The sequence below is a fragment of the Loxodonta africana genome, chromosome 13 (genome assembly GCF_030014295.1).
Source record: "Loxodonta africana isolate mLoxAfr1 chromosome 13, mLoxAfr1.hap2, whole genome shotgun sequence".
NCBI classification, from domain to species: Eukaryota; Metazoa; Chordata; class Mammalia; order Proboscidea; family Elephantidae; genus Loxodonta; species Loxodonta africana.
This window is the reverse complement of record NC_087354.1, coordinates 91,873,434-91,889,496: the sequence shown is the minus strand read 5'-3', so window position 1 is coordinate 91,889,496 and position 16,063 is coordinate 91,873,434. Positions and strand designations below refer to the sequence as shown.

General features: G+C 42.0%; 2 protein-coding genes across 4 annotated transcripts in view; one reads left to right on the top strand and one right to left on the bottom strand.

Annotated features, from left to right (window-relative positions):
- MARCHF1 (membrane associated ring-CH-type finger 1) overlaps window positions 1-16,063 on the top strand; it is a 118,093-nt gene that overhangs the window by 81,030 nt on the left and 21,000 nt on the right. For both annotated transcript variants that reach the window (XM_023558453.2, XM_023558454.2), the window contains one exon: window positions 9,648-9,795. In XM_023558453.2, coding sequence (XP_023414221.2) covers window positions 9,648-9,795 — 148 coding nt within the window. The remainder of the gene's footprint in view (window positions 1-9,647; window positions 9,796-16,063) is intronic.
- TMA16 (translation machinery associated 16 homolog) overlaps window positions 4,510-16,063 on the bottom strand; it is a 76,581-nt gene continuing 65,027 nt past the window's right edge. Inside the window, exon 7 of one of the 2 annotated variants that reach the window (XM_023558455.2) lies at window positions 4,510-10,089. In XM_023558455.2, the coding sequence (XP_023414223.1) occupies window positions 9,978-10,089 (112 nt within the window). In that variant the 3' untranslated portion in view covers window positions 4,510-9,977. The remainder of the gene's footprint in view (window positions 10,090-16,063) is intronic. The other variant, XM_010598133.3, reaches the window with a different exon arrangement.

Here is a 16,063-nt window from a genome sequence, read left to right as displayed (position 1 = left end):
CTGTATTCCCATGTCCATTCAGCCAGCTCCTGTCCCCTTGCGCCTTCTCATCTCCCCTCCAGTATCATTTTCTATCTTATAGTCCAGTCCAATCCCTCGTCTGAAGAGTTGGCTTTGGGAATGGTTCTTGTCTTGAGCTAACAGAAGGTCTGGGGACCATGACCTCCGGGGTCCTTCTAGTCTCAGTCAGACCATTATGTCTGGTCTTTTTACGAGAATTTGAGGTCTGCATCCCACTGCTCTCCTGCTCCCTCAGGGGTTCTCTGTTGTGTTCCCTGTCAGGGCAGTCATCGCTTGTAGCTGGGCACCATCTAGTTTTTCTGGTGTCAGGCTGGTGTAGTCTCTGATATATGTGGCCTTTTCTGTCTCTTGGGCTCATAATTACCTTGCGTCTTTGGTGTGCTTCATTCTCCTTTGCTCCAGGTGATTTGAGACCAATTGATTCATCTTAGACGGCTGCTTGCTAGTGTTTAAGACCCCAGATGCCACTCACCAAAGTGGGATGCAGAACGTTTTCTTAATAGATTTTATTATGCCAATTAACCTACATGTCCCCCGAAACCACGGTCCCCAACCAGAATGGCTCCCGCCCCTGCTACTCTGGACTTTGAAGCATTTGGTTTATTCAGGAAATTTCTTTGTTTTTGGTTTAGTCCAGTTGTGCTGACCTCAAGGAGGAAATATCTTATGATCAGTACACTAGATCCCAATCCAGAATTTGCCAATTTAGCTAAAACACTTTGGTAAGATCCCTTATTAAATGTTAGCAATTTCATGTTAAAATAATAATAATAACGGTTGAGAACATCTGATTGCTTGAGGCTCCTTCCTGTCATAATAAACGTGATTCGGTATTGGGAGTGGAATCAGACGGTTGTGAATATCTGTTGAGAAAGGGCTTGGGGCAGTTCTGGGTTGCTATGTTAACTAAGGGTGGAGAACGTGGTAATTCTGAACAAACTAAGAGACCAATGAAAATGGCCCCTTAATGGCAGTAGAGAAATAAAGACATTAACATTCAATAAAGTTTGAGATTAAGTTAGCTAAAATGAGTCACAAGGCTATGCCAAGCACTTTAAGGCTGATGTAACAAATTCTTCTTTTATTTGCGACATAAGCTTCTTAACGTTCCCTTTGTTACCTTACACATGTGACCTCCCGTGTGCTCAAAGGTATAGAAATATTTCACTAAAATGTGGAGGGAATGACAGGATAAGATTACGTCTGAAGTAAGAAGCTGTTTGCCCAGGATCTGGACAGAGCAATGGGAGAAGGAGGAACAAGGGCACGATAAGGGGCCGTGCACGCCAAGGGCTGAGAAGATGAGGGAGAGAGATAGGAGGAGACTTGGGGAGAGCAGGGTCAGGGAAGCCAACCAGAAATTGTCAAAGAAGGATGTGATCCCCAGTGTCTGTTAAGACAAATAAGCATGGTAAGAGCAGGACTAAATTTGATTGGTTAATCGAATTTGAAGTCGTGGTTGATCTCAGCAGAATATTAGGCAGACGGTAGAGGCAGAAGTCAGAATGAAATTGTCTCCAGTGGAGATAATCAGTTTGGAAATGAAAAGAATGAAACGGGGCTATCATTGCGGCATCTTTTGGTGGCGCAGGTGGTTAAGCTCACTCAGAGTCGCCTTGAAAGAAAAGTCTGTTGATCCGCTTCTGGAAGACCACAGCCTTGAAAGCCCTATGGAGCGGCTCCACTCTGCACACACAGGGTCCCGTGAGTCAGGATCACCTCAACAGCAACTGCGACAACGGCAATCCCCGGGCCGGGGGACTGGAGGTGGAGGGATATTTTGGGAAAAAAAAACGTACAGAAGAAACTGAAGTGTATTAAAAAGTTGAAGGAAAGACTCTATGGAAAGAGAAAGTATGAAGGGGCAAGAAAAGATAAATGGTAAATCTCTGTTTCCAAGGAGAAATGAAAGACTGGACTCCAGAGGACGGGGGGATGTCAGCTTTGATCAAGATGGAAAACGAAGAAAGACATAGGGAAGGGGTCTTATACAGGTGCTGCTCTTGCCACACTGGGAGCTTGCCAGTCTGGCAGGGTAGAGAAGGGAGAAGGAGGGAGTCCCCAAATGGTACAGGTAACACACTCAGTACCAACCAAATGTTGGAGGTTCAAGTCCAACCAGAGGCAAGTCCAGAGAAAGGCCTGGCAATCTACTTCAGGAAAATCAGCCACTGAAAACCTTATGGAGCACAGTTCTACTCTGACACACGTGGCGTCCTCATGGGGCAGAGTCTACCTGACAAGTACTGGCTGTTCCAAGTGTTATTGTAAGTGCTATAATTTTTTTTTATAAAGTATTATGACTCCTTCTTGCTTAGTATTACTACCTTGTCAGGTCTCAAATTTTTTTAGGAAAGCAAACATTAACAGCCACGCTACATAGGAACCTGTTAATTTTTGAGAAAAGAGTAGGCTCTGTCTCTTATCCATTCTCAGGTAGCGTCTTGAGCTTTGTAGTCACTAAAATGGTCAGAATCGCAGCTTTGGGGCATATCTGGGAGCTTTCCAGTCAGGACGCCTTCCACCTTCTAGTTACTCCAGGAAGACGTACTGATAGCCAACACATCCACATTATGCTTTCAGTTTCCTTGGAATGTTAGATTCCCTATAACCTTTCATATAATCCATCGCCCAAATGTTATGAAGCCTTAATGTAAAATTTTGAACTGAATTTCTAGATTAAAAAAATGAAAAATTACTGCGTCACGTATCACCCAAGCTGTGATTTTTTTTTCAATCTTAACAGAAAAGAAGCTGTCATTGTGTAGTCTTTTCAATGATTCTGCTTAGTACGTGCACAGTAACTCATCCACTCACCCTTCTTATTGTCCAGATAGTTAACAAAGTAGGCTGTATTCCCCTGCTATGAGACACAGTATTCAGAAAAATCTATTTGTATTTAGAAAATAGACAGGGGGCTTTGGTCAACTTAATTCTGCGTGAAAAAATCCCAGTTCACCCCTTCTTCATCCTTCAGTGATGTTATCAACACGATGCATTAATCTAGAAGGTAAGAACCACCGAAGTCAAAATGGTTGTAGTGCTGCAAATTCCAAGTTATGAAAATCGCTGATATTTATTGAATTCTTACTAAGTACCTAGTGCTGTTCTGTGCTTGCATGCATTCACTCACTTAGACCTTTTCCTGTAAAGTAGGTACTATAATCACCATTTCACAGACAAGGAAACTGAAGGGCAGAAAGTTAAAGGAACTCACCCGAGGCCACTCAGTAATTTGTGGCAGAGAGAGAATTTGAGCCCAGATCCCTCTTTCCTGACAAGTACTATGTGCTATACCACCTTGGACCACGGATGGAGCAAACTGCCAAACTGTGTAGTTGCATTCCTCAGTGGTGGACTCAATGTATACCTGGCTTACATACCAGGAACTCTCTCCTCAGGGGATTCTGTTAAGACAGCCACGGCTGGAGACTGCTTCTAACTAGGAAGGACTCCCAGCAGTGAATAGTGTTACCACTTCCCCTCCGTGTTCAGTAGTGACCGTTCCTCAGCTGCTCTGCAAATGGAGACTCAAGCTGAGGAGCAGCAAAGTGAAGCCGTTGACTTCAGGTTTCCACGGACTCCTCCTGCTTGTGGGAAAATAGCCATTTTTCAGTAAGACTGACAATGTCATGCAGTGTTATCTTTACCCTGCCCTGGGTATCAGAGATAATGTATTAGTGACTACTTCCTCAACTCTACATCAACGTGGCCTCCAACTGCCCCAAGATGATAGCTGCTAACTGAACAGTTATATTTCAACCAGAGACATCACAAGCTCTTTTGGAAGCATGACCCATCTCCTCATCATTCATGCTCATAATTTCTTAGGATGTAGGTCCTAACCCCTCCACAGTAGACCATTTCCTCTTGTTCTACCATGAAGAGAAGAGAAGAGCTGCACTCAGCCAGAAATGCACAATGTCCCTCCCCACTGGACTATGCATACAAGATGCCAAATAACTGATGATTGGCGGATCAAAAGTGGAAGAGAGAACCAGTGAGGGAAAAAGATTGTCCAGGAAATTACAATAGATTCACAGGGCATTTATGGATATAACATTTGTGGTTATGACTCTGTAAGAAAGCGTGGAGTTCCATGCACTTGGTAATTTATAATTTGGCTGAGGGGCAAGTTTGCATCATGCACACTTCCTGACTTGTGTCCCAGTCAGTGACATCAGCCAGCTGCCTGGCGTCTGCATCTCAACATGGTGTTCTTGTTTTCAACTCATCATCAACCCTGCAGTAAATTCTACTAAAAGTCTGAAAAGGTTGCATTTTTCTCCTGGTGTTCTTTAATGCATTTCAGGAGGGAAATTGTTTCCCGTAGGCATATTTATGAATTTGGGGATTCAACAAAGTCTCAAGAGATAAATGTTTAAAAATTGTTTGGTTTTCTCCTAAAATATTTGAAATTGGAACTAATACAAGCTTTCACGCCAGCTAAACACTAATTTGAATCATCAAAAAAAAAAAAAAAAAAAAGGCAACAGTTTGATTCTGTGATTGATAAGCTAACTCCAAACTACTAGATTTTATTTTGGAAAAATTCCCTGATTTGAAAATTTTCAGTCACCCTAAAATATTTCCATCACAGCAAATAACCAGGCTGGTTTGTTGATTCCTGTCCCTGGGAAGTTCACCACAGGGAGTAACAAGTGCTACTTGTAGCACATACCCCACTGAGGCCACCAGAGAACTCTGCCAAGTGTTCTCATTCGCCGGTGGTTCTCGAACCTGCATCAGAATCACCCGGGGCCTTGGTAAAACACAGAATCCTGGGCCCCACTGCCAGAGTTGCTGACTCAGTAAGTCTGGGGTGGGACCCAAATATTGCATTTCCCGGGTTAATGCTGCTACTGCTGCTGGGGAAGGCTCTGAGGACCACTGCCTCAGCTCATTGGACCCTCTAGAAATTTCCCCAACATGGCAGGCCCCAGAACTTCTGCAAAGTTTACTTGCTCTCCTTCAGCACAGTGTATCTTACTCAGGCACGTAGGTGATGTAACGAACTTCGGGCTTGCTATTGCAGGTGCTACTTTCACTCACATGCAGTAAAACTCTACCCTAATATGATATGATAAGCAGAGAAAGATGTGGCAGTCTGCGTTCCTAAAGTTTTCCAGCCTTGGAAACCCTGTGGGCGGTTCTGCTCTGTCCCATAAGGTCGCTACGAGTAGGAATTGACTCGAAGGCAGTGGGTTTGCTTTTGATCTTGGTATAGTATGACAAGTAGGGTCAGAATTTTTTAAACAGAATTTCTCTTTACATTTATGTCGGGTTAATGAAATGACCAAAACTGTCCAGCTGGCTGGCTGGGGACTTCCAGGTCTGGCTGTGCCTTAAAAAAAAAATTGTCTTGGTGCCAGTTACTGGTTGGCCCTCGCGCCCCCAGTGGCAGTTGTTTGCTCTATCATTATATATGTTTGGCGATAATTCTGGGTCACGTGATAAGCAGGAAAATGTGGTGAAAGTGTGCCAAAGGAGAAGAAAAAATGGATTTGGCAAAGTAGTCCCTGCCACATGTATTTAAGTATGGTACAAATAAACTGCCTTTATTCTTCACTGGTGCAAAGATTTTCAAAAACATTCAAGAAGTATTTTTCAAATTATATTTCAGGATAGAATACAAATGCAAATAACTTAAATTAGAACACTTGATACTGTACTACACAGTTTGATTTAACTAGAAAAACAGAAAAATTCACAGAAACAATGTTTGAATCCATTTATACTGCAATTCAGAAATCTTTTCAGAAAAATTAATTACATATTTCTACGTGAATAACAGAGTTAAGTCCAATTCTTTCTATTGCTTGGGGTTTTCAGCACAGGATCAAAGGCCAAGAACCATAAAACAAGTACCAAAGGCTCAGGAATTGTAATCCCTAATGCCAGGTGCACGCCCACCCATGTAGGAGGTGCTATGGTCTGGTGAAGCGGGTTTTGCCAGCCTTAGTTTACCCCTATTTTGAAGGTATAAAAGAAAACTTAAAGGCTGGTTGGGGAGGATAGGACAGGTTGACAGTGTACAGGTGTGATAGATTTGGTGGTGTGCTGGGGTGCCTCCTTTTCCCGGTCCCTTGGAGAAGGAAAACGGGGCTACCTCCTTACCATCTCAACCAGCTTCACGTGATCACGAGAGACATGTGCCCCCCAAACACTGATGGGCTCGAGGTCTAAATTTTGACGGAAATCGAAAAAATCTTCAGAGGAACGGCGATGGCTCTTGCTGCCCTGCTGGTAAAAAACAAGGCAAAAGCCAGTCGCTCCACTGGCAGAGAGCTGCCCTTCATCAGTGACAGGGCAAGGCTTTGCATTTGCTTAGTGCCCTGTGGAAAGAAGCCAACGGAGTCATCTCAGGACTGGAGCTTAAGAATTTACATCTCTAACAAGTGCCCAGGTGATGCCAATGTTTCTAGTCAGAGGACCATCCTTTGAGAAGTACTGCATTAGAACAGCTCTGCCAGAAATGTGGTCCCCATGAGGCTCTTCTAGCAGCCAGCCCTGGAGGTGTAACAGTGGCTGTTACGGAGAACTCACAGCCAAAGCTCCTTGACCCACGCCAAACTTGCTGTTTACGTACACTTAGATTCTCCACATATTGGTTATAAGCCAAAAATTATTTTATAAGATAGGCAGAAGAGAACAAATCCCATACATATCTGTACAGATTTGCTGTTGTTTTTAGGTGTCGTGTTGGCTCCCACTCAGTGGCCACCTTACCTATAACAGAATCAAACGTTGCCGGGTCCTGCGCCATCTTCATTATCATTAATATGTTCAAATCCATGTTGCTGCTATCTTGTACAATCACTGCTTTTTGTGACAAAACCTTTTGTGACCGGCATGGAATGTCATTACCACAAGTACGAAGGCACTTTCACGGCAGCTTTGTTCAAATAAGAGGTGAAACCATGATTTAAGGTTTTTACCCCCTTTTTTTCCCCATAGTTCCTCACTGTCAGGCCTTGCAAAATTTATTGAAATTTTGTATATAAACCTGAAAATGCAAGGATATGAATGAACAATTTGTAAAACAAGTTCATTTCTGCTGGTGCCAGGTACTGAACAGTGTCGCAATAATGTAATCACTCAGAAGAGGGCACTGTTGTACCACATTTACTTGTGCGCAGGCTACTGCATTTCTGAATGTAAAGATAAAGAAAAAAAAAAAAAGTTTGACGATTCCCTTACCCTTTTTTCACTTCTTACAATGGTACTGATATTTAGAGGTGACACCTTCAAAGCTTCTGTTGTTTGGAGCTAGAAGGAGTCTTTAAAACGGTTTGATGCCTCCTGTCTCCGACCCACAGAGAAGCGTGGTCCAGCTATTTCACTATTTCACCAAACTGTGCCTTAGATTTAGGAAACCAGTTGCCGTTGGGTATATCCTGACTCACGGCAGCCCCACGTGTGCCAGAGAAGAACGCGCTCCATAGGATTTCCAACGGCTGATTTTTTCTGAAGTAGATCGCCAGGTCTTTCTTCTGAGGCTCCTCTGGATGGACTCGAACCTCCAACCTTTCGGTTAGCAGTCTGGCATGGTAACCATTTGCACCACCCAAGTGCTCCCTAGATTTAAGAGGTCCAACTTTTTAAGTTTTTTTTTTAAGTCAGCTTTACAGATGAGGATTTATTTGATATGAATGTGTTACTAAAGGTATTGTCATTCACTTTGGGACATTTAGGAAATTCAAACATGCAGAATTGCTTTTCTGCACCATCCTGCACTTTCTATTTGGCCGTATTAAATACTGTGATAATCCAGGCAATATCTATTAAATCAAGAAAAGCAATTGCCAGATAATCATATTCTACGATTATATAGGTTATTCAGATGATAATTAAATCATTAATAAAACTAGATTTTTTTAAAAATCAATCTTTCACAGATATGGTATGAAATTTTTATAAAAGCTATGGTATTTTTTTTTTTTTTTTTTTTATGGTATACATCAAGTTGGTGGCAGACTTTAGGTAACATATTCCGCCTTCATTGAATTGTGTATTTCTGTTGGAGAGACAGGAGGGAGAGAGGAGAGAGGTCTTCTGAAGCTCTAAAGATTTTGCTGTATTTAATAATGACTATAAATAAAGAATTGTGGATAATTAAAAGTTTAGCACATGAATTCGCTTCTCATTAGAGCTTTGTGATTTTGTTTTCTTATGGGAATTATGCAAAGAAAAATAAAGACCCAAATCTTAACACAAGAAATGAAATGATACTGGAGCTAGAAATGAAAAATTTCTTTTTAAATTCTCATAGAACCCAGACTTTCTGGGGCCATGGATGCTAGCTGAACCACCAAACTATCACCCTTAGATAAGTTTTAAACCTTAAACTTTAAACCTAAAATATTCCCTAGAGCCTTCTTTAAACCAAACAATAGTCTAGCTTAATTAGTTAAGAATGTCTGCCTTCAGCATTGTGCCCTTTTAAAGGATTATCTATATGGGATCAGATTGACAACAGCAACTTGAAAAGTCAGGTAGGAAGCTTAGGGGCAGTGAGATTGTTAACGTGGACAAATAATTTGGAAAAGGAGGATGAGAATGGTTGTGCAACTTGGAGAATGTAATCAGTGTTACTGGATTGTACATGTAGAAATGGATGATGTATGTTTTGTTGCAGGTATTCTCAACGACAAAAATAAGTTCTTTTTAAAATTTACTTTGAGAATCTATTACTTTAAGTAATGGACATATTCCCTGAAGTAAACTTGAACTCACTAATGTAAAAATGGTGGTCCTCTTCCTCTCCCAGACGGAGGGAACCTGCCCCAACTTTCTGAGGAGTGTGATTAAGGGACAATGGTTGTGAGACTTGGTACTGTCATCGTGGCAGTGACAAACTGGGATTGCTTAGCACAAGTCCACTGGTTGCCCAGATGATAAAATTTGTTCTTCTAGGCAGAGCTGTAAACAGAAAATGTTGACTTTCTCTCTCAGATACCAACCAGCCATTTAAATACTTGTTAAATGTATACAGTCAAGAATGCAACACTGTATCAGGCTATATATTAATCCAAGAGGAAAGCAGTGCCTATTATTACTTACAACCTTTACTCTTACCTTAAAAACAAAAACCAAACCCATTGCTGTCAAGTCGATTACACTCATGGCACCAGGCCTCTCTTCCACAGAGCCTCTAGGTAAGTTTGAGCCGACAGCCTTTAGGTTAGCAGCCAATTGGAAACCACTTGTGCACTCAGGTTCCTGACTTACCTTACTACAGGCTTAAAACCTAGTGCCACAGAGCAGTGACATGCAGACACCTGAAAAGAAACATATTCTAAAAATTGTAGAATATTAAAACTACCCGTTAATGTTAAAGATGAGGAAACTATGACTTGGCAAAACAGAAATGACTTGATTTAGCTCATTTGGAGAAAAGGAGATTATATTTGTTTTCAATTTAATATATATTTACGTTGTATATACCTTAAAATTTCTCTTTCCAAATATGAACTTTTAAATATTACAGAGTCATCTGATATTAAATATTGAAATTGCAAATATTTCATATTTCCTTTTCACTAATGAACTATGCCTAGGCAGTAAACAAGGAGCAAAATTTCTTGGTTTAAAATTCAATTTCTTATGATTTTGTTTAACTGCAGTGGGAGAAACTACAGATGACCACAAGTGAAAGGCGGAAGATATTCTGCTCCGTCACATTTCATGTGATTGCCATCACCTGCGTGGTTTGGTCCTTGTATGTATTAATAGACCGGACAGCGGAAGAAATCAAGCAAGGCAATGATAACGGTAAGAGCACGTCTTTCGTCTTTTTTCATCTTGAATGCTAATGACGAGATCCAGAGGTGGACAGAGAAGATACTGCCCCAGTTTAGGTCTTCATTTGGGACACAGTAGCAAAACCATTCTCAGTAGTGGCAGTTGAGTTTCCTCCGGTTATGTTATTAATATTCTGACTATAAAGCAATGAATTAAAATGTGAGATTTTTAAAAGTCCAGGTAAAACTTGGTAGGAAGGAGTACATAGACGTCATATGCCACTTCAGGTTTCTCAGGAGCTGAATAAGGACCAGGTTCTGCCTGCTGGGAAAAACACAGACAGTTGTGGGAAGAAAAAAAAAAAAGTTTTCGTTGCTTCTTTTAAAGTGTGAATAAGATAAGAACATTTTATAACATGAGTGTGTACTATATATTTCATAGGGTAGATTATGATTTGAAAATTTGAGTGACACTAAGTTTGATTTTGAAGGATGTTGTCAAGTGTGCAAAGAAAGATGTTTAAAAATCGTTCAGAAAATTTCATTAATTAACGGTAGGGTTGCACAGCTGATTGTTGTAATTGCTGTCAATAACCTGTACATTGGAAAAAGTTGAATTGGCAAAGGTTGTGTGATAGATATATTTACAGCAATAGCAAAGGAAAAAGAGTAGCTGCTGAGGCTACTTACGTACAGCCAAACGACTCATGGGATTTGGTTCCTTGGTTTGGAGGTTTAGGGTTATGGTTTCATGGGACATCCCACTTAACTGGCCTAATAATGTGCTCAGTGCTTCTGTTCTACCTCCTAGTTCATTGCACAGTGCCTGGAGTCCTATAAGCTTGCAAGCAACCATACAAGGTACAATGATTGGCCTCTATCCACCTGGAGCAACAGAGGAAGAAGGAGAGTCAGGAATAGGAGGGGGATATGGAATGTGTGGCTAACTGCCTCCATGAACAGCTGCCTCCTTTGCCATGAGGCCGTAAGAACTGGATGGTTCCCAGCTATCATTACTAAACATTTTGATCAAAGATTCCATAGAAATCCTGACGAAAGGGGGAAAATGCAGAACAGAATTTCAAATTCTCGTGGACTCCAGACTTCCTGGAGCCATGCAGGGTGGATGAACCCCTGAAACTATTGCACCGAGATGATCTTTAAACCAAAAATATTCTTTGAAATTGTCTTAAAACCAAACAATAGTTTCGTTTAACCAGTAAGAAATGTCTGCCTTTAGCATTATTCTCTTTTAAAAGCTACCTATACGGGATCAAATTGAGAACAGCTACTTGAAAGATGAGATAGGAACCTTAGAGGGCAGTAAGTTTAGGTTAATGAGGGAGAAGCAACTCAGAAAAGAAGGGTGAGAATGCTTGCATAACTCAAAAAATGTAATCAGTATCATTAAATTGTACATGTAGAAACTTCAGAAAAAAGAGAGAGAGGGAATGTTGACAGGTTGTGACAAATGTAACTACTGTCACTGAAAATTTGTGCAGAAATTGTCAGATGGGAACCTAACTTGCCGTGTAAACATTCACCAAAAACTCAATAAGATACTATTTTAAAAAATCATTATGGTGTTTTCTAACTTTTAAATGGATAGGTCATTTAAACCATAGGCAAAAATAGGAGACACAGTCACTATAAATACTGTTCATTTTCACCTCTGAGGGTACTCAGCTCTGTTTCGCATCTGGCTCTATGAGCTTCAGTATAGAACTTAAGTCATAGTTGGTAAGACAGTGCAAAACAGCCAAAAAAAAGGAAACCACTGGTGAATTTGAACGGAGAAATTGTTCAAAGGATAATATTGTAAGTTTGTAGTGTTAAGAAAAATGTTCATGCCTCATCCAAAAAAAGGGGGGGGCGGGGGGAGAAGTAAAGGAAGGAAGGTAGACAAGAAAGGACAGGGCTCTGTGTCTTTGTCTCATTTCCTAAGTGCAGGAAGGAAGGGCGTCCATTCCCCCGCTTGTCCTCACGGTGGCAGCAACGCACACCAGCGTTTGCTCTCCGGCCTCGGAGCCAAATGGGGCTGGATGAGTACAAGAGACAAGTGGCTGGAGGGAAGGGGAGGGAGGCGACAGAGTGGCAGATTCCACTGTCCTCTTCTGAAAGTCCTCTTGAAGTCCAAATACTACAAAAAAAGGCATTAACTCATTTATATATAATTTATATCAAACTACATCTTTTGCAATTACATTATGCACTGTTCCTGAGATGCTTGATTAAAAAATGTCTTATTACTTCCCTATTAAATAAATCCCTTGAGGGTAGGACTTTTTTTTTTTTTTAACCATAAGTAGAGGTTTTTTTTTTTTTTTTTAGAGGTATAGGTAACAGCCCAAGCCAAGCACCAGAAAGTGCTACAGATGCTGCAGTCGTGAATGTACGGAAAAGCTACCCCATGTTACTGCACCCGCCACAGATAGTCCCTGGCTCACGACTCAAGAGTTCCCTTGTCGGTTCCGTCCCGGCAGCTCTGTCATAAGTCAGTTTTGACATACGATGAATACCTTTTTTTAGGTTTCGTTACCATTGCCTTTTATTATCAGTACCTTTACGAATCTGATCTTTGTCTTTGGAGGTTGGGAACATTACCTATAAATATCTGAGTGAACATCTGAGAATGATAACATCAGCAAATTATGAACTACAACATGTATGTAACATATTATTAACGATAAGGCGTACCAAAAAAAAAAAAAAAAGACGGTCATAAGTGCAGTCCGTTGTAACTTGAATGCGCCATAAGTCGGGGACTACCTGTACTACCTGAGGCCTCAAGTGTTTCCTAGAAATCAAGGGCATATCTGATAGCCGGGACAGTATTTTTGGATGCTTAACTCAAGGGTTCAGTGTTTAAGACTATAAACTTTTCCCGAGATGATGTAGTCTTGCCTTCTCCCCATGGTCACCCTGACCCAGAGGGAAAACAGCACCTATGGCAGACACGAAAATCATGCCCCTGTCCAACTACCTGGCACCCCTCTTTTAGATAACTTTCCCATAATATCAGCTCAAAAATACAAGTTAAGCTTGTTAACATTTTATTTAACACATCATGGCACTACTGAACATTACAACTGCACCTTCCCTGCTTTCGCTGATCAAAATCAGTCTATGATGTGCTCAAAGGCATTATTTTCAGTTTCTTCTCTTTCTACGCTCAGCAGAGCAAGATCACAGTCTGCCTTGACCCATGGAGGCTCTCAAGTAGAAAAGTATTTGTTTCAACTTGCTGAATGGCACCCAGGGCACGTGCCATACCTGCTATACCTTAGATACACCTCTGCCCAAAGCTGGTCTGGACATGTGAGGGGAAAAAGGATTAAAGGCACCTCTCCTAGAGGTAACAAGAAGCAAGCTTGTGTCACCCATATGTGGACCCCTCTCTTAACATACATTTTATTCAACCCCCTTCTAAGCGATGTGAGTGAATAGTTATCCCTTATCCTACAGTAGACATGATTGTCTCAACTGCAGCCACCAAGGCCTTTCCAGAACCCAGGAAACCCAGGGCCCCTTGTTTCCTCCCATTCTTCTCTCTCTGAGTATCCCCGTGTCTTCTCTATGCTAACAACCCCCAGGTTTACCTCCAGCTCCTACTACACTCCAAGCCATGCTCCTGAATTCCTCCACCTGAAGGTCTTCCAGGCACCCCAAAGTCAACGAGTCCAAACTCATGATCCACTATTCCTTCCCACTCTAATATATGTGGGAATGGCATCATCACAGCCAGTAACCCAAACCAGAAATCCAGCTGCCATTCCCAGCTTCCTCCATCTCACTTTTCCCTTAAATCAATCACCAAATCCTATTAATTCTGACTCCTGTGCCTCTGGCATCCATCTGCTTCTCTCCTTCCGGCCAGCTTTCTTGTGTGAACTATCATCTGTTACTTGAGATCTGCAACAGTGGCCTAATTGGTCTTTCTCCAATTTTACCCTTCTTCAACCCATGCTCAATACTGTAATGATAGAAAATTTACAAAAACACAAGTCTAATCATGTCCTATCCCCTCTTAGCCATTACTCTTAAAATATAACCCAAACTACTTAATGAGCCTCTGCTGCTCCCCAAGACCTGGCTCTAGACAACTCTGCGGAATATTCACATTAACCTCCAGAACCTTGCTCAGCTGTTCCCTCTGTGGGAAACATTTCCTTGCAGCCCCTCCCTTCCACCACCGCATGCAACCCTCACTCACAGAATCTCACACACCTCCCTCACCCCGACTTAGCTTCTGAGGTTTATCTTAAGCATCACTTCCTCTGGGAAACCTAGGTCAGCTCCGTGAACTACTCCTACCACAGTGTTTCCGAAAGTGCGCCCTGGGCCAGCAGCATCAGCATCACCTGACCAGTTGTTAGGAATGCAAACTCTCAGCCTCTGCCAACTCCAAACCTACTGAATCAGAAGCCCTCAGGGTGGGCCCAGCGGTCTGTGCCTTAACAAGCATTAATGGTGATTCTGATTCCCACTGAAGTTTAAGAACCCTAGCACATGCTCCCTGAGCAGCACGCACGAACCCTACCCCACCCCCAGTGATTCTCACCTTGACTGCATATTAGAATCACCTGTGTGATTTCCAGACCACACTACAAAGCCTGGGTTTTATCCACAGAGATTTAGATGTAATTATCGGGAGTGGAGCTGCAGCAATGATATTTTTTAAAGAGCTTCTTATGTGTATCTGGAGTCCCTGGGTAGCGAAAATGTTTAATGTGTTCTGCTGCTAACTGAAAGGCTGGAGGTTGCAGTCTATCTAGAGGTGCCTTGGAAGAAAGGCCTGACAATCTACTTCCAAAAAATGTCATTGAAAACTCTATAGAGCACAGTTCTGCTCTGACACAGGGGTTTGCCATGAGTCAGAGCTGACTTGACAGCAACCCTTTTTGCTTTATTGTTAGATGATTCTAACATGCAGCTATATTAAAGAGCTCTGCCTTCCATGAAGCTTACATTATCACAACTGCAGTGCGATCTTCCTTTGGTATGAGGAAAAACAAAACAGACTCCGTCTGTCTTGCTCACTGCCATATCCCTGGTACTGAGCACTGTGTCTGGGACTGGCAAGGTGCCCCATCAATGCTGTAGAAGGAATAATAGTGTGAATGCCTTATGCCCAAGCTTTTCCATCTTTTATTTTTCTTTTAGAATTTTCTCCAAAACATTGTTTCTTTCTCAGTTCAGGGTGGGTGCAGGATTCCAGATTCCAACCTTGCAATGGACTGTCCTTCAGACCCCTCTGTCACACTATTACCAAACACAGTGGGTTCACCACTTGTACTCTGGTTAAGAATAACTAAGACTCACGCAGATTGAAAGCAGACATTGTTCATTACTTGCAGCACGTAAGAAGACAAGGAGATCCGTCTCAAAGCTCTGTCTCCCCGAACAACGGGCTGGAGGGAGTTTTTATGCTATGCAGAAAAGGGGAAGCCATACATATTGATTAAATTCCTGGAAGTGGCATGTATATTTACTGTGGGGCTGGGCTAGGAATTAGCATAGAAGTAGCAGATGGACCCCTGCTTCTGAAGTCCGGTGATTTTTAGTTTCTCAGAGCTCAGGTTTAACTTCAGGTCACTGATTGTCTCAGAGCACATGCGCAGGCATCTGGTTTCAGCTGGTTTCTCTAAAAAACATCTGTAAGCAGGGAAATTAGGATGGGGGTGCGGAGGCTTGCCATTTTGCCTGCAGTCTGCTGGCCAAAGTTATCCTGCAAAATCCTTTGCTGGCACAGCCCCCAGCTCAGGGTCTGTTTCCTAACTGGTCTCAGCATTTCTTAATAAAAAAGATCAAATGATATTCAAGGATCAGGTTTCTGCCCTATATCTATTTTAATTATTTTCAGTTCTGTAAGGACAACTGAAAATGAGTAACAGTTATCTTTAGTGTTCAGAGCTTTTGAATTAGGAAGCAAGACACTTATCAAGAAGTGGTGCCCTGGTCATGTGAAAGTAGTGCGATGCAGGAGGCAGAAGACAAGGTATTGATCCCTGTAATGCTTCCATCATTCTGGAGACAGACATGACCCTTCACACAGCGATTAGTTAAGATACTATCTGAATAAAGAATATACGAGAGCAACAGTGGTGTCTGTACTAAGGGGAGGGCGGTGATAAGAATCATCCACACTGGATGCAGGCAATAAAAGGTGTAGTATCTGTAGAAAATTAGAAAAAAAAAAAAAAAAGCTGTGCCCATAACTACTCCTCCAGAGCCACTTGCCAGTGGGACAGCTACTAACTTGGACGACTTCAGTGGAAACCACTCCTTCCTGTAGTGAC